Below are 17,904 nucleotides of genomic sequence, written 5' to 3' on the forward strand. Positions count from 1 at the left end.
ATAACTAAAACAGAGAATATTTTACTCAGAATTTGACGGAGAATTATAATCTCCAAAAATATATTTGAAATACAGTCTGACAATGTTGTGAGTTGCATAAATTACATAATTGGCCCTGGTTCAAGATGTTTGCCTTTAATATCTGATTAAAGATTGTGGGGGGGGGGGATATGGCTATGCTGGGTTCATTAGTGGACAGGTGGTCTTGCAGTCCTGCACACTTCCACAAGACTTTTTTTTTTAAGTTTGCGAATGCATTCCCACATTCATAAGGGCTCAGAAACTTAAATCCCTTTGGTGATCTGATGCGAGCGTGGGGGTGGGGGGGGGAGTTTCCCCTATGAGCTGGCAACCCCAGTGGACCAATTGCAGAAAGGGTGCTGATGTAGGAAATGAAGAAACGGGGATTTCTGCCACAAAGGCCCCTCGGATACATGCCGGCAGTGGCCTGGAAGACTGAGAGGGACTGAGGGAGAAACAAGCCAAAGGAAGCTGCTGAGCGGGTGATTGTCTGTCAGGAGTAATGGACAAGCCATCCACCCTCTGTGGCATATTCTTAGGGTGGCTTACCATGAAATGCAAACACATCCAATATGTGATTATGACAGCAAATAGAAATCAAACGAAGAGAAGTAATTCTCCCAAAATCACAAATAACATATATTTCTCCGGTACTGCCAAAAAATATTGATCCACGCTGACAGGCCAATGTAGCAAACAGCGCTGATAGTGGAATATCTGCTTTGCATGCCAATAATTATGAGAAGATTTGGGTTGGGGGTCGTTTTGTAACAAAGATGCCGTGTGTATATTAGAAAAAGGACTGAGCTTATATGATGGAAAAACGTTGTAAGAATTTTTTTACATGTAGGACTGCACCAAAACTAGTCATTTTGGTACCCTGGAAATTTCTCCCCAAAGTCATCTAGATTGTACAATTGTTCAATTTTAAACAAACTTTTTCAATATTGTTTTCCTTGCTGGTGGCTGTTTCCTTTTCCTGGATTGTGGATGATTCAACCTAATCATGTATTGCATAGTGAACAAGGTGACATCGTCATACAGTGCCGCTAATTAGATACAGCTACTGTGGGACGAGGGCAATTTAAATGAATAGGTGAACATTTTGGCAATACATGCCACAAAATTGCTGGAAAAGGGAAGTGCAGTGAAAATTGGTGTCATGTCCTCCCACCCAAAGAGGAATAGTTTGGCTCTGCCATAAATATACTGGCTTTAAATTAGACTTTTCAAAATAGAAATCTTTCTTATGGTTTGCTTTATTTTATTATTATCACTTATTTAATAGATTTATATTCTGCTTATCATATTTAAAAACATATTTCTCAGTGGTTAGATGAAGTTATACATAATGCTGGAATGCAATGTGTCTTGTGAACATTTGATCCCAGGTGTTACAGTACGAAATCATATGTCCTACTGCTTCAATAGTAGGACATAAGTAGTAGGACATTCAGTCCAAAAGACACATTTCAAGTAGTGCAGTATATTCACGTTAATCCTAGAAAGAGCAAGAACGATACTCATGGAATTTTGCATTAAGGAAACTGGAGCTACAGTAGTTGCCACCAACTATAGCTTAATTGGGAACAGTTTTAAGAATCCTTTTTGCATAGTTCATGAAAGCACCCTATTTTATTTCTGACATTTAGGGAAAAATAAATGAAAAAGTTCTGCATAATGTCTTTGCATTCACTGTCTGATGTGCAGCTTTCATATTTCTAGTCTCCAGCTTAAATAATATGTAGTAGTGTTCAACAAGTGATGTTTTCAGTTGCTGTATCCTAGGAATAGTCCTAAAACTGGTTGTATTTGAAATGGGGATCTCTATCATCTGAAAAGCAACACATATTTGTAATGATTCTCAAACTCTTGGTTTACATTTTAAACTGTGACCCTTCTTTGTCCTCTGCATTGTCCTCACAGCAGGAAAATGGCAAAAAGGGGTCTGTGTAATTGCAATTTTATTTGGACAGTTTCTTTTCAAAGAACAATTTCACCTCTGCATAGTATTTCACAAGGGATGTATTTCATCAATAAATTAACAGTGGCTTAGGTATTAATCCTTTCTCAAACTGCAGGAAGATTTGACGTCTCAAAGCAAATACTGTAATCTCTTAAGATATCTCTTAAGCAATTGTTTGTATGCCTGCCTATCACTGAACCTTGAATTTAAAGAGATTTTGATTGCAAAGGTGGGAGAAAATTAAGTGCCGTTCTTCCTCTGTGAAATGTCTCCACCGCTAGCCAAGATGGCAATAGTGGAAAAATGAATACTTGTCTAATATCAAGAAGCATCAGATACAATCCAGACTTCCTGTGAGCAGAGTTCCAGTCATGGGCTACTCTGCCTGAAGTAGGGGGAGGGTGGGTTTTTTGCCAATTCTGCCTTCTCTCTGCAGTCCCCATCACAGGATTGGGGAAACTCTGGCCCATGGGCCTGAGAAGTCCCACAGGGGTTCCCCATCCAGCCTGGCAGCTTTTCCCTGTGGCCTTGCCCCATCTGCTGTGGAGGGGAAATCTCTGATCAGCAGCTGATCAGAGATAAGAGCTTTCCCTTGTGGGGCAGGGGAGGAAGTTGCTGAGTGATTTCGTCCTGCTTCCTTCTGAGCCTTGTCCTGCAGAGGCTTGCCCTGCTTAATTTAGAAGAGACATGCAGAGGCTTGCCCTGCTTACTTGTGAGTTGACATGATGCTGGGGCTTACTTCTTAGCAGACATGCAGAGACTTAGTGTTTGGGAAGCTATTTGATAGTGCTGCTGAATGATTCAGACCTGTTTACTTCTGAATAGACATGCAGAAGCTTGTCCTGCTTATTTGTGAGTAGACCTGCTGCTCATGAATACTTTTGAGTAGTCATGCTTCCTACTATAACTTGGTAACAATGGAATTTGGGGGAGGGGAGTTGGATTTTTTCAGCGTGCCCTGTTTTGCCTTTGGCCCCACCTATCACTGGAATGCAGTCCCTGAGAGCTTCTCCAAAATGGAATCTGGCCGTTAGGCTGAAAAACATTCCCTACCCCTGTCCTAGCACCACCTCCCAGGGTCTTCTGAAGATGTGTAAAAGAATGTGATAGTGCTGAAACAGATTTTAATTATGTACCAGCCATTACTATAATATGTCTATTGCTCCATCATACGATGTTACTCAATGTTTTATATTAGAAAAAGTTTGTCCATGTTTCGGTTGTTCTTTTGCAAGTAGAGGTGTTGGAGAAATTCGCAATGGATTCAAATGAGTTCAGATTTCAATGAATCTGACATGCAGGTTCTGCAGCAAACTAGCTTTTTCTGAGTTGCATGGATTCTGCAGACGTGTGGACCAGGTTTTTTTACTTTTGTGAGGGATCTGTGCAAATTTGCCGTGTGCTAAAATATGCCTTGTGCTAATATATTAGCACTAATGCGCATACCACAAATGGAAGAAATTCTCATACATCCCTAATACCCGCCCACCCCCGAATCTGTCAATGTGCAGATGACAGAATGAAAGACACCTGACAATCCATGAAAAATAGACAGAACAGATTTAAGAAAATGTACACATTCCTACTTTGTAAGTAAGCAAAAACATATTGGAGTCTGAAGCATGGATTAGTATTATGATGCAGTGTGATGGAAGAGAATTTTCATGATAGGAATATGAATTTTAATACAATAGGGCTGGAGTCCTAGATTCACGTACCTAGGCCTAAGTCCCACTGAACCCAATAGGACTTACTTCTGAATAGACATACATAGGATTGCACTATGATTGCACAAACTAACAAAATTTGCAAAGAAAAGATACTTTATATGAACCGTTAACTGATTCACCATTTTCTTGTAGATGGTGTGTTAACATTCTGTTGGAAAATGTAGCTGTGTAAAATTTGAAATTCAGAATCAAAATTTGAGAGAGAACAATCTCAAATACTGAAGCAGCACATACATTTTATCTGTGATCTAGTTAGTAAGTTTCTTTTAAACTAGGGTTTTGTTTTATTCACCCTGGTGTACTCCAGGTGTTTAGGATTACAAATCCCATCATCCCTGACCATTTGGCCATGCTGGGAGTTATACTGCAAAACATCTGGAGGGCACCAAGTTGGGGAATGAGCTTTATCTCATTAGAAACATGAAATTTTATAGTCTGGCCTTTCTGTGTGGAAGTTAGTGATTTGGTCCATGTATTCATCTCCTTTGAATTCTGACCCATTTCTATGTAAGCTGTGTCTGGGTTATCCATGATTATGATAACTAGTGCCTAGATGAAATAATTAATTTGATAAGGAATTTTTAAAATCCACATTGGACTGAATTCATGTCGTTATTCATAAGGTTCTTAACTCCATTTCTGAATATATTTGCCATTTTTTTGTTAGCTACTGTTTCATGTCTATACCACCATAATATGTATTTGAGGTAATTAACAATGTGTGAGCAAGGCCAAGCACTATGATCACTTCTGGAGGCTTCAAATATGTATTATTCCTTCAAGGGTGTCTTAAAGTGTGAAATAGCCATCACAGACCAAGCACCACATTGTCATATCACCTAACCTCAATGGAGACAGTTCACTCTTTCAGCAGTACAATACAAGACATCAAATAATGAATGTATTTCAGCCTTTTGTTCTCTAGAGCCTTCGCGTAAAACTTGAACATGAATGACTGAAATCTTACAATATGCCATGCAGTTGAAGCATAGACAATGAATTCAGATTACAGCATGTAGACTTAGCTATTTTAACTGCAATAACTTTATGGCTAATTAGAATGCTGAGTATTGTGTTATCATGAGGAGACTGTTTCCAGTTGTTTATGCAGACATGCAGGTATTGCAATAGTTTCATTGATTATGCCATCTGTTGGAGCTCCTCCACAGAAAATTCTATGTTTTCTCTGGATAATTATCCTGTGGATTGCTTTTATGGCTTTATTTGGATTTCTCTCTTGTGTATGAGCTTGTTTTAACATATCCATCTACTTTCTTCCCTAGTGTACCTGTAGGAAAGACATGGTAACTATATCAATGGATATCTTTGTGAGAAAATTTCAACCAGACAGATACCAGCTGTGGAAACAAGGGAAGGATTTATATACCATTGATCATACGAAGCCCACCCCTGAAATGACACCTGAGGTAAAGGCCTGGCTGCAGAGAAGAAGGAAAACAAAGAGATCTTCCAGGTGGTAATGAATGTTTTGCACTTCATACAGTTGAAGTTAAAATATGCTATAATTTCTATTCTTTTTTTAGTGCTTCTCTCCCCTTTCCCCCATCTCTCAGGCATTTCATTTGAGTTGTTTCTTTTATTTTAGTCAGAGTTAATTTGTGTCTGCTTAAAACCTAGCAGTGAGCTTGAGGGCAAAAGAGTCATATTTCATAAGGATAATACTCATTGAGGAAATATATTCATTTTTAAAAGTTTAATGAGAATGCATTACTGAAACCTAGGTATGTGAAGCTCTGAGCATTAGTATAGTATTTGTTCTTTTCCTTTTATGAAGATATGCCCTTTTTGCTGAATCCCAGTTTGTTTCTGCACTCAGAAAAGCACCATGGGGGACATGAAATACTAGCTTCTAGATGTTGCAAGAAAAGTTTCCAAATGCTGCAGAATTTTCACTTGTCTATTCTTGAGGGTTCTATAGCCTCTGGCCACAAGTCCTGTACAGAGGTAGATACCTAGTTGGCAGACTGTTCAAAAGCTTCTGGCAGTACCTGTTTATTTATGCTACAGCTCAATAGCAGATCTGAATTTATCATGCTGAGACTTTTAACGCTATTTGTCAGTGCACATTTTCCCACTCAGTAATTGAAAATATTGTCCTGATTATGTATTTGTCCAAGTTTTACAACCTTGAAGTTTTTTCTCAATTGGGCAATTTCTGAAGATATACATTGTGTTTTTATGATGAGAGACCCTTTTCACTGCATGTTATGTTAATATGATTCATTGATTTTAAGTTCAGAAGGGACAATACATACACTGCAAACTGTACTTCTGACCAACAAAATATATATTTACTTTATTGCCTTGACCTGTTATTACTTACCAACCCCACAAATCTTTTCAAAGGTATCTATCTAATGTTAATAAAACAACAAAGAGTCTTGTGGCACTTTAAAGGCCAACAATTTTATGCTGGCATAAACTTTTGTGGACGTTGCCCACTTCATCAAATCTTAAAGCTTATGCCAGAACAAATTGTTAGTCTTTAAGGCGCCACAAGACTCTTCATTGTTTTTGCTGCAACAGACTAACATGACCACCCCTCTGTAATGTTAATAACTAATGGATGCCCAAACATTTATATATTTAGCAGTTTTTTTCCAAGACAAACACATCTTGTTTCTATCTTCTGTTTGCCCCATTTTACATTACAGTCTTGTTACAGTCTTGTCACTTATCCTCCAGAGTTTGCAAGGATGCATCCACTTTTAGATGAACTGCAGTTTAGCTTGTGGTTAATCTTAACTATGGTTTGTTGAAACAAGCTGACTTCTTAAAATTATAGTTTGAAGTTGACTTGTTTCAACAAACCCTAGTTAAGATTGCTACAAGCCAAGGCTAATATGACACGACAAACTGCAGTTAATCTAAAATGGAAGTAAATGTTTCCGAATTCTTCCTCATGTGTGGGGAGTGGGGAGCTGTGGCTTGTTCTTGTAACCCTAAACCATGGTTTAGTGATGTGTCCAAACAACTGTAACTGCCTTTTCAACACTTCATCAGAAAGTCTTCTCTGAAATCCTATGTGCTTGTTAATATTTATCAGAAGAGTCAGCTCTTTTTGTCACAGCATTGTAGCTCAAACTCATCCACAAAATTTGCCATTTGCAAGCACTTGCTTTCCAAGGTAAATTCCAACGTTGGTAGGTTTCACAGACACTTCTACAACCCAACTTTTCATTTTGCAGTACATTTTTCAGACTCTTGGTTGCCTTTTGTCTTATGTCTTTGCAACCAAGTGCCTTTTTTGAGATGACTGTAGCAATGCTGAACAATAGATCTATTTATCCTTTGTTTCGTGTTTTTAATTTAAGGCATTTATGCCCCACCTTTCCATCAAGTTGTTTAAGGCAGCTAACAAAAGTTAAAAACAATGAACAGTTACAACACCAAGCAGCTACTGTTGGAAAGTCACAAATTTTAAAAACAAATGTCATGGAAAGCAGCTGCACATAATAACCAAACGTAACTGGAGGACCAGACAGAAACAGGACTAAAACAACTTCCTGTCCACCAAAGGCCTTTTTAAAGAATGGTCTTAACCTTGTGATGGAAGGCCATTGGAAAGGGAGAGAGATGGGCCTCCCTAGGAAGAGAATTCCAAAGTACAGACACAGCAACAGAGAAGGCCCCTGTGACAGAACCCTCTCTCGGGTCTGTCTGCCTCTGCTTTAGGACAGCTGTCCTCATTGTCCCATAAGCTTCAGCCCCTAAATTCACCAGGTAAAAGAGACACCTAATATGCCTAATTGGTTCTCTTTACTCAACCAGGAGAAGTACCCAGCAAATATGAACACTATGGGTAGCATAGAAAGATGAAGAAGACGTGGGATTTTATAATTTAAAAACAAAAAAATAAAAGTTTATTTAATACAAGAGATGTTATATCTTATAATTAATCACTCAGTTCTCAGTCTTACCCTGCCTGCTCTACCCCTTCTAACTCCTATTCCCACAACCCCACTATCTAGATGTAGCTTCAACAAACCCTAAAGCCCTGTCTCCCAACCCTATCTAACCAACTGTCTGCTCCTGCCTTTTATAAACTCAGTCTCTTCACACACGCACATACACACGCACATACACACACACACACACACACACGCCCCTCCCACCTTTCACTCACTCACTAGCAGACAGTTAGCCCTAACTTACCCGGGTTCTATTTAACACAGCAAACACAAATAAACATTAATATAGACTCCACGTGGCAAACATTGTGATTTTGTCACAGCTCCCTCCCTAATCCTAAGCAAACACACAAGAGGGCCAGCACTGGTGACCTGAATAAGCAGGCAGTCTCATATGGGAAAATGTGGGCCTTCAGGTATGCCAGAATCTTTGGTTGTTAAAACCTGATGTAATAATAGCTCCCATTTTTGTAGATACTTCCTATGAAGTAATGTATGGTATACTGTAGAATACATTTTAAAAATCCCAGTGTCAGATTGCAAAGATTTTCTGCAGAACATTTTCGATAGTTATGTTTGCTAGATAATTATACATGTGACTGAATCATATATTAGCTTATTTGTAATTTCACTCAGGATATAAATGTAGTCAGTCTAACTGTTTAACTCAGGGGTGGGGAATCTTGGGTGGTCTGGGGGCCAACTTCCAGCCTCTGGATGACCTTGGGGGCTGCTTTCCTGCCACCACACTTGCTTGCAGCAGCAGCAGCAGCAAAAAATAAAAATAAAAATAAAAAATCAGTTGCAATGTGCTACAGAGACTCAAAAGGGCCACATTTAGCTTGAAGCCAAGCTAAATTTGGCACTTCTGAGTCTCCATAGTGGGAAGCTGCTGTTTATTTATTTATTCTGGCCCCTGAGCTGCAAAATATCAATAGTACAGGGGCAGCAGCAGGGATAGCATGGGCCACACTCAAGACCGGGGGGGGGGGAGGAGCTGTGTGTTGCCCATCCCAGGCTTCACTACTAGAGTTTCACCTGAGAGTAGGAACTTTGACTATGCTGATCCTGGCATGTCTGCAAAATCAATGCTGTTGTACTCCAATGTCATAAAAGCATATATTGCTTTTAAAGCTGGAATCATTATCAAGGTCCGGGGATTCCGAGTTTTGACTTAAATTCCTTCTAATTTCCTTTATCCCCAATAAGCCTCAGGACCACTTTGCATGTTTTGGATTAAGAGTGTGCATCACTTGTAAACAATCACATTTGAAGTGCCTGCATATGTTTAGTCTAGGCTGTGGACATATAGTTGCCAGGGAGCCACATTTGCTGTGTCTCCCTACCTCATGCACAGCAACACACATATATATGGTAAGGTAGATGTTGTAGCTACTTCAAATATAATTGTGTACACTCTGAGTCTGAAAACTGTGATGCAGTCCATACTCTGGGTTACATTAGGCAGAGCAGTCATGACTGATTTGTACCATGTGTGCATTTGCTGTCAGTTGAATTCTAGAATTAAGCTGCTCTCTTGGGTAGGTTAGAGGAAGGAATGTGCAAAATAGATTTCAAGAGCCAAGCTCCTGGTGTTTAGGCTTACAAGAACAGGTAAGAGTAATTTTAGGATTCTTGCTTGCAAGCATTTTTTTTTTTTTTTACACATGATGCTTATAAGGCTTTTCAATGCTACTATACTGATGTTTCCAACAAAGCTTTTTCTGAAGTCTTAACTTCACTTTCAGAATATGATTGCCAAATTTAATATTGTGAATGATGATTTCTTAGGTCAGACTGAGCAGTGTCACTAGCATGTTTCCTGTGTAGCGTAGTAATCTAGATTGGCCAGTCTGTATTTGACTCCTTTGGAGCCATTGGCCCTTGCCACAGTTCTGCATATAGTCTGATCTCAAATTGTGGCATACAATGAACTCGACTGGGGAAGATGAAAAGGTGTGTGTGTGTGTGTGTGTAATAGGTGTGTGGTCCTGTCTTGCAACAAGAGGTTTGAAAAGGTGGCCTTGTGCTCATCTCCAGCTATATGATTCCGTGGCCTAACTCCAGTGCTAGTGGAGGAACATCTGTCACTGGTATTGCCAATGTCCATAATTCCTTGCATAATGTGCACGCTGAATAAAGGAACTGACAGAGCACTGGCAGGGAGAAGACAGGACTGGTGAGAACCCTACATGGGTGTCTCAGGTTACTTGAGCAGCCCAGGCATTGTCTTTTGCATTTTTCTCCTGTAAGCGGCTCTCTTGGCAAACCTAGCAAGCAGAGTATGATGTGTTAGTATCCCTGATGCAAACTATTGTGGCTATTTAGTTTTGCCCTGACTGACCTCTTGCTTTCTGATTCTTAATCTCTCCCCACCCCCAAACCCACTGCAAGGGTGTTCCACTTTAAACAAATGTGTACTGTTTAATCGTCAGTCTACATAGTTTTTTTGCATTTACAACTTGAGGACCTTTGGGTTTTAATATGTGTGTCACATAATTGTCCAGTGATGTTCTTGCATTGCTACAGAGCTTGGCATCTTTATTATACAACTGCCATTTGTATTTGGCAGAGAAATTATTTCCTTGTCAGTACAACCCTTATTTATCTGGATAGCCAATTTAAAAGTTAAAATTAAAAATGGAGACATTATAGTAATTATGTTGAAAGTTTTATCAGATGAATGCATACACTGAATTTATTCACTATGCTAAACCTGTGGATGCATTTCTGTGCTACTTAATTAGGAGACTTGGCACAAGTGCAAACACAGCAGGAGATGCACATCCCCAAGTGAAGATAAAACGTTTGTTCAGTTTCACCTCTGCTGTAATATGTCAAGGAAATATATGATAATTTTGATTCTGGGAATAATATGCCTTCCAAATAGCATCCCATAAGTACAGAAATACTAACTCAAGAAAAATAGTGAGGTGATAATGTTTGTTTTCTGGGCAACAGGTTGTGCTAGTACTGCCTTGGTACAAGGTGTTTATACAAAAATGGAGATTGTAGTAGTGGCAGTAAATAATTTCAACACTTGTGATATTTGATTTTTGAAGTGCATGCCATGTTCCGCAGATCCTTGTATGTGCTACTGCTAGACAGATGGTGGATGCTGGCAGCTTTGGTAGTGCATACATGTTCCCTACCAACCAATGGGAAAAGTATGGGAGACTCAGCCCAAACGTAGTCCTTTCCTCTAGTCCCAGATATACCAACACTTTGAACATGCTCAAACACTGGTGATTTTGACATGTTTTTCAGTTTAGTCTTAACACTGAAAATAGAATCTGAGGCTACAACACGGCTCCAATGAAGTCCTTGTGGCAATAATAAGATGGCTCTTTGGAAGCAAATGAAAAGTTAATGATCCTTTTCTATTTCCATATATTATATCCTTCTTCTGAAATAGGCAACTTCCTTGTGATCAATGAGTGATAGGCCTGTTTTCGGCAGAGTACATTGAAAGCTAGCAATTCTTCCTCATATAGAAGCAGCATACACCATAATGTTATAAAAGGTGCACAATTCATGTACCAGGTTAACATATAACAAAATCAGTCTTTAAAGCAATACTGTTTGAAATGTTGTTCTCTTTTATCCTCCTGTTGATTGTGCCTCATCTTAACAGGTAGATATTAATGCTAAAATATTGTTATCTACATTCAGTAATAGCTTCTTGAATGTGTGTTACAACTTTTCCCTAATTCAGATTCTGGTAGGTATTGCTAAAGCTGCATTTGCAACTGGTGAAAATTAATGATTTTTTTTTTTTGACAGGGGCGGGTGGGTGGCTACAGAAGAGTAATCAATCAAAATGTCTCATACGCTTTGGGATTTGAGCATCATTGTCAGAGTGTAATGCAATTGAGAGATCGCTGTAATGCACAGAAGTTAGTCTTCGTCACGTTCTGAAGAATGTTTCATCAAGTAACTGGCTTCGGAACTTGATTCAACATAGTTACTTGAGGTTATTTTAGTTTACTAACTAGGTTTAAAGAACTATAATAGCAGATTAAAAGGTTAGATTCAATCAATTGTTAATCTATCGCGTAATAAATTCTAAACACTTTCCACACAAAAAAATGAAAAATTGTCAGGTTTTTTTTACTCCTTTAAGCAGGTGAAAGGGACATTTGTATTGGTAGATATTTTATCTTACCCTAGCCAGACATTCTGTTCTGACAGCAGTATCTCTTATAACAGCTTCCAGCACACCCGATCACAATCAAAAAAGCTTAAAACTCCAGAGGACAAGAAGGTATCAACCATAGTGGTTGGTACAGAAATCACAGCCACTGAAGCAGCTACAGATAGCTTCAAGGTCAAAGAAAAGCCATCAGAAAAAGTAAAGCCAGTAAACACAGGAGTGCCTTCTGGGGAAGAACAAGACGCAAGCAGGATGCAGATAGATCAGAATTTATTGGATAACAAAAAGGTCTCAGGTGAGATGAATGATATTTATTTCCCATAGAATTCATAGGCAGTTGATATTGTGATCCCATAAATCTGCAAGGGAGAAGCTACACCTTGTGTTGCTCCATAACACCCCTTAAATTGTGCAGTAGTATTATACAGCCATGGAAATTTGGAGTGTTTAGAAATGTAAAGCAAGTTGGGGCATGAGCAGTTGTCTATTAATATATATTTGTCAATACTAAAGGTTAGCGGAGCTGTATCGTTGTTTCAATACAGGTGTAATGGTGCAGGTAACAACTACTGGAAAGCTCTCTCCTAAGCACTTACTATTTAATTTTGGATTTAGGTTTTTATCCCATGTTTTCCAAACGGCTTTAGGTTGGGTAACAATGTATGAAATAAATAAAGAAGTACTGAAATATAAAGTACATTTAGAAACAAGTCAACTGCTAAAAGAGCTATCAAAAGGAATAGCTAGAGATCTCATACTGCTCAGTTTCTCACAGTTACCCACACAAATAGCCTTCTGCCTCTCACAATCTTTACCTAGAGATGCTGCACCCATTTCTTATTCCGTTCTGCCAGATAGTTTTCCCATACCCTATACTACCATCACAGTGACCCCACAAACAGCAGGTTCCTCCTTCACTTATGCTACTGTTATACAAGTAGTGCTTAATGCCTGCTCTTTATTGTAACAATTTACCAAATTTATCAAGGTTTACAATTGGATTGTTGCATTAAGCTAAGAATAATAACGAAGAGTCTAGTAGAACCTTAAATACATAGGGTTGGAATTAGATCCAGTATTTGCCTCTTGTGGATAGCTCCTACCATCCACAGAAGGCTTTTGATCCACCAGAACATTTTCACTAGTGGAATGGAGGACACAATCTTTGTTGCTCCTCCTCTCCCCCTTGCAGATTGCCCCCCGCCCCCAAAAATCTGTTCTAGAGGTTTGTGGGACCCTCTGGAATAAAGGGACCGCGGTGGCTTAGTGGTTAAGACGCTGAACTGCAGACTGGAAGGTCGGCAGGTCAGCAGTTCGAGACCCGAGTGCTGCGTGATGGAGTGAGCTCCCATCTTCAGTCCCAGCTTCTGCCAACCTAGCAGTTCGAAAGCAAGAAATTGCAAGTAGATAAATAGGTACTGCCTCGGCGGGAAAGGTAACAGCGTTCCATGCACCTCGGTGTTCAGTCATGCCGGCCACATGATCACGGAAGTGTCTTTGGACAGCGCTGGCTCTTCGGCTTAGAAACGGGGATGAGCACGGCACCCTAGAGTCGGACACGACTGGTTGGGGACACCTTTACCTTTTTACCTGGAATAGAGCGGGAGGTGGCACCAGGAGATACAGAGGAAGGGGGAATTGGCAAAAAAATCACCTCCCCCTTTCTGCTGGTGGGAGCATTCTGAATGGAAGTACGCTCATAGAATGCTCCTGCTGGTGGAATGAAACCCTGGATCCAACCCATAAGCATACTTATTTCTTTTGTTGCATCAGACTAACATGGTTGCCCCCCTGGAATTTATGCCAGGCATAATTATCTTATTTTTAATCCAAAGGTTGGAAGGCATAACGATTGTTCATTTTTTTCTTAATCTGAAAAGTTCCAGCTAATTTTAATTTTTAACATTCTGAAAAAAAAAAATTAACATCCCCATTGGCATTCCTTACATTTTGCAGGGGAAAAGTTTACTGTAGACAGTAAAATTCCCAATTTATTTGAAATTCTATTTGAAATTTATTTGAAGCTCTGTTCAAAGATTTTACAACCCACCTACTCTGTAGCAGTCAGGCTGAAACTAAGTAACTTGGTAGTTTGAGGATTGTAGTAGCAATGAGCACTGGCTCAGACACATGAATTCCATATGCAGACTACATAGATTTAGGTCATGGTGTGATAAGGAAACTTCATGTCTTTTGGAGGTGTTTCTCTAGCTGAGGATATATTAAGGTCCACAAGTCTAAAACCCAAGGAGAAGTAAGCTAAGAGATGGAGACAAGTAGTCCCAGGGATATACAGTTCCCACACAACACATCCACGTGTTGTGTGGCGCAAACATAGTTATGTTTTTGGCACCAGGTTAAAACTGCCCTTTTCTCTCAGACATTTGGCAGCATATAATGAGTTTTAATTAGATCCTGGATTGTCTTTGGCTGATGGTTGAACAAATTGTTTTTAGATCTGTGTTGTCTCTTTGTGTGCTATCTGTTTATATGGTTTTTATGTAAATGCTTTTTTTGGTACTTTGTATAATGTGTTTTAATGGTATTTAATTTTTGTGAACCACCCAGAGAGCTTCGGCTATGGGGTGGTATAGAATTATAATAAATTAAATGAAATGTGGGATTCCTTGCATAACTGCTTTAAAAGTTTACTCATGAGCTTTAAACGTTGTGCCGAGAATGACCCTTAATTTAGTTTGAGAAAACGTACAGGATTCAATCCATCAAATGCTACTACTGTTGCATCACTACCATCCATCCTTTTGAATGCATGGAGAGTGTGTTGCATCAGGAGTGTTTAATGGATATGAGTCCTAAATATTTTTTTGCCACCCCAGCTGAAATGTCTGCAAATACATCTTTTCTATTTAGTGATAAAAAACCTTAATATTTTTTTTTTTTAAAACAAAATGCCTATATTGCCTTCATGCTGAAATTTTCTTTTCTTAGGTCACAACTCTTCAAGCTTACATCTCAGTCACAGTCCTCTCATGAAAAAAATACAATTGGAAATTAAAGAGAAAGGAGACTCTGGCTTTGTGTCTGTTTGTTCTGAGGAATCTCCACTGGCTTTGTGTTCACCTGCTAGTTGTAATCAGGAGGAAGATTTTAAAACCTCAACATCTTCAAGACGGACACTTGAGTATGTTTCTTCTGAAGTGGAGAGCTTGGAGAAAGAAGAAACTAGCAGTGTGTCCACAGAAGAGGATGATATCAGCGATGTTGAAAGCAGTGAAAATGGCTTGGAACCTGGAGAAATATCACTAGTAAGAAAGGGAAATGAAAATAATTTGAGCATATCTGATAAATTTGTTGTTTGTTTCATGGGTGATATTCAGAATTGCATGAAATGGCACTGGATTTCAAAGCATTTGGCAAAGACTTCCGAGGTCATTTTATTAGTACCTATAAATATTTTTATCTTTCTGCTTAACACTTATTTTTGTAATGTGCTTTGCATTTCATCTCATTCCAACTTTACAATAACTCTCTGAGTTGGATTATTTGTTTTTTGGGGGGATATGTCTGAGAGGACAATCTTGAATTTATAAAGCTAATGCAAAAAAAAAAGCTATGATTATTTAATAAAACCTTTCTGTTGGTATAGGGTAAGTATTATCCTCGCATAGCATGTTTTGAGGTGGTTGGAATCTCCTATTATCCATGGTAAGTCATGGAAATAAAATAGCCCATAATAATAATAGCATTGCATAGTGTTTTACAGTGTTCACTGCACTTATCATAGATTCTGAGTGGCATTTGAAACAGCCCTGTAAGGTAGTTCAGCATTATAATTCCCATATTTATTATTGCTTATTTATTCAAAGCATTTTTATCCCACTCTTTAGCCAAGGTTCTTAGATCAGCTTTCAAAGATCAGAAATAAGACAGTCCCAGCCAACAAGTTTACAGTCTAAAAGATACAACATAAAAGGAAAGAGGATTTGGAAGGGAGAAGGAGAAAAGCAAGTTTAGGCACTAGATTCTTTGCTGTAAAGTTCAGCAGATCATGGAGTTGGATCTAAACGCAACGAAGGGCTGTTGCCTGGAGCTGTATCCAGGCACAATGGAGGGTGCCTCTCTCTCTGACCTCAGCAGTGGCATTTAGTAGCAGGAGAGGGGAGGGGGCTTTCAGCTGGAGTTGTATCCAGGCGCAATAGAGAGATGACTGCTGCTTCCTGTCCCTCTGATGGCCTCAGCAGTGGCAGTTGGTAGCAGGACATAAACAGCAGGCGGGATGAGTGGGGGTGTTTGTCAGCTGGAGCTCTATCAGGCATGATGGAGGGGTGCCTCCGTGCTGCTTCCTCTCATTCTAATGGCCTCTGATTGCAATTGCGAGGTGTGTGTGAGGCTGAAAGAGTAGTTGATTACCTAAGGCCACCAAGTGAGTTTGTGGTTAAGGTGAGATTTTGAACGGGTGATTTTACACATCACCCTCTTAGCCATTATACCACATAGCATTATTGTTCCTATCTTATATTATTCTATAAAACATCCATTTTAGATTCTTTGATTGTAAATGTTGATGTGAATGGGACTTCAAGAAATAATAGCACAGCGGAATTCACTAACTTGGAGGCTAGATCTGTTTTTGGCACCTGCAGAGAGCAGCCCATTTTGGATTGCCAGATGTTCCTAAGAGAGTGGAAAATATACTTTAGAGCTAAGAATAAAGTAGCACTTGCCCTTTTACTGACATAAATAGCAAAGTCATCATTGTTTTACAGAGAGATGAGAGTTAACAGTCCCAAAAGCCAGTCCTTCTGTTTTAATATAAAGCACTAATAAACATCTTCTCAGTGGTGAGATTCTGCATTACAGCTTATGTTTAATTCATTTGCTTGGGTACTTCTTAGCTATTCCTAAGTGGGTTTTTAAATATTTTCCAATATGTTTGCATGCTGTGTCTGTCTTGCAGTTGCACAAAAGCATTTTATAGGGAAGCTATTGAAGAAGCGGTCTCTTTGCATTTCTGCAGCTCTATGTTACTTTGTTTAATGAATTCACTATATTCTTTAATTATAGGAGCAGCTGTGCCGCATTAGGCTAATGATCCTTCTGGGTCAGTGTCCTGCTTCCTTCAGCGGCCAGACCTGGCTGCTTCAGGAAGTGTATGACAGCTGCAGGGTACTAATAGAGTATTCCATTCCATATCAGGCACTGTCTCTTTCCTGAATGCCAGGCTTTATGAGTATTTGGAATAGAATACTGGAGCTACTACCTACTATTAATTGATATTCAACCATCTTCTATACTGAACAGAGTTTAGACAGGCATGCAAAATCCCAGAAAATACCCTGTTTAGGACATTTGCTACTATCATGAAAATATTAACGTTTATTAAATAAAGTCACCTTTAAATTTGACTATCAGGACTGAGGAGATCAACTTGAAAATGTGACTGGAAAACCATTGCTTCTATCAAGGTTAAAATTAGAGAGCATTTACTTCTCTGAAGTAGTAATATGGGCCTGCCTCCCTTGACCCAAAGCCTTCCTCCTTCTACTCCATCACCATTATGAAAGGGCGATGGTGGAGCCTGGCATCATCGCAAAAGTCTCTAGCATTTTCGACACTGAGAGTCAAATAATATTTTTATCTAAAACAACAACAAAAGCCACTGCTGCCATTTCTACTTTTTTTATCTTGAGCGCTAGACCATCCAGTTGCATTGACACTGCAAACTTTTGAGGTTATGTACCATTTGCTTGCCATTATAATACTGTCGTTTTTAGCACTCCATCTTAACTATAATCTAAATCTTTCCAAAATGTTTTAATACCAGTAATCATTCTTCATCTTCCCTAATGAGAGATGTGTAACACACCTTTACGAAAGCCAGAACTAACTGTATAATGCAATGCATGCTTTCTCACTCCTACACTTTAGGACATTTTTGGTTTGTCTTAAACTAAATAAAATGTTCAATGTCTCTTTTAGGTAACTGAAGGAGAAAGAACAAAAACATCTAAAAGTTGGCGTCATCCACTAAATAAACCCCCTGCCAGATCTCCTATGACGCTGGTTAAACAGCAGGCAATAAGTGATGAAGGTGAGCATTCTTTTAAAATCCCCTCTAATAATATATCTTTCAGCCTCTGT

General features: G+C 39.1%; 1 protein-coding gene across 7 annotated transcripts in view; it reads left to right on the forward strand.

The window, feature by feature from the left end:
* The window catches only part of KDM4C (lysine demethylase 4C), a 336,197-nt gene that overhangs the window by 175,158 nt on the left and 143,135 nt on the right, over positions 1 to 17,904 (forward strand). For all 7 annotated transcript variants that reach the window (XM_084834476.1, XM_084834472.1, XM_084834475.1 and 4 more), the window contains 4 exons: positions 5,001 to 5,191; positions 11,859 to 12,097; positions 14,752 to 15,068; positions 17,743 to 17,854. In XM_084834476.1, coding sequence (XP_084690602.1) covers positions 5,001 to 5,191; positions 11,859 to 12,097; positions 14,752 to 15,068; positions 17,743 to 17,854 — 859 coding nt within the window. The remainder of the gene's footprint in view (positions 1 to 5,000; positions 5,192 to 11,858; positions 12,098 to 14,751; positions 15,069 to 17,742; positions 17,855 to 17,904) is intronic.

Source organism: Heloderma suspectum, chromosome 2 (genome assembly GCF_057233095.1).
Source record: "Heloderma suspectum isolate Gila_16-S chromosome 2, 16-S_ref, whole genome shotgun sequence".
Taxonomy (NCBI): domain Eukaryota; kingdom Metazoa; phylum Chordata; class Lepidosauria; order Squamata; family Helodermatidae; genus Heloderma; species Heloderma suspectum.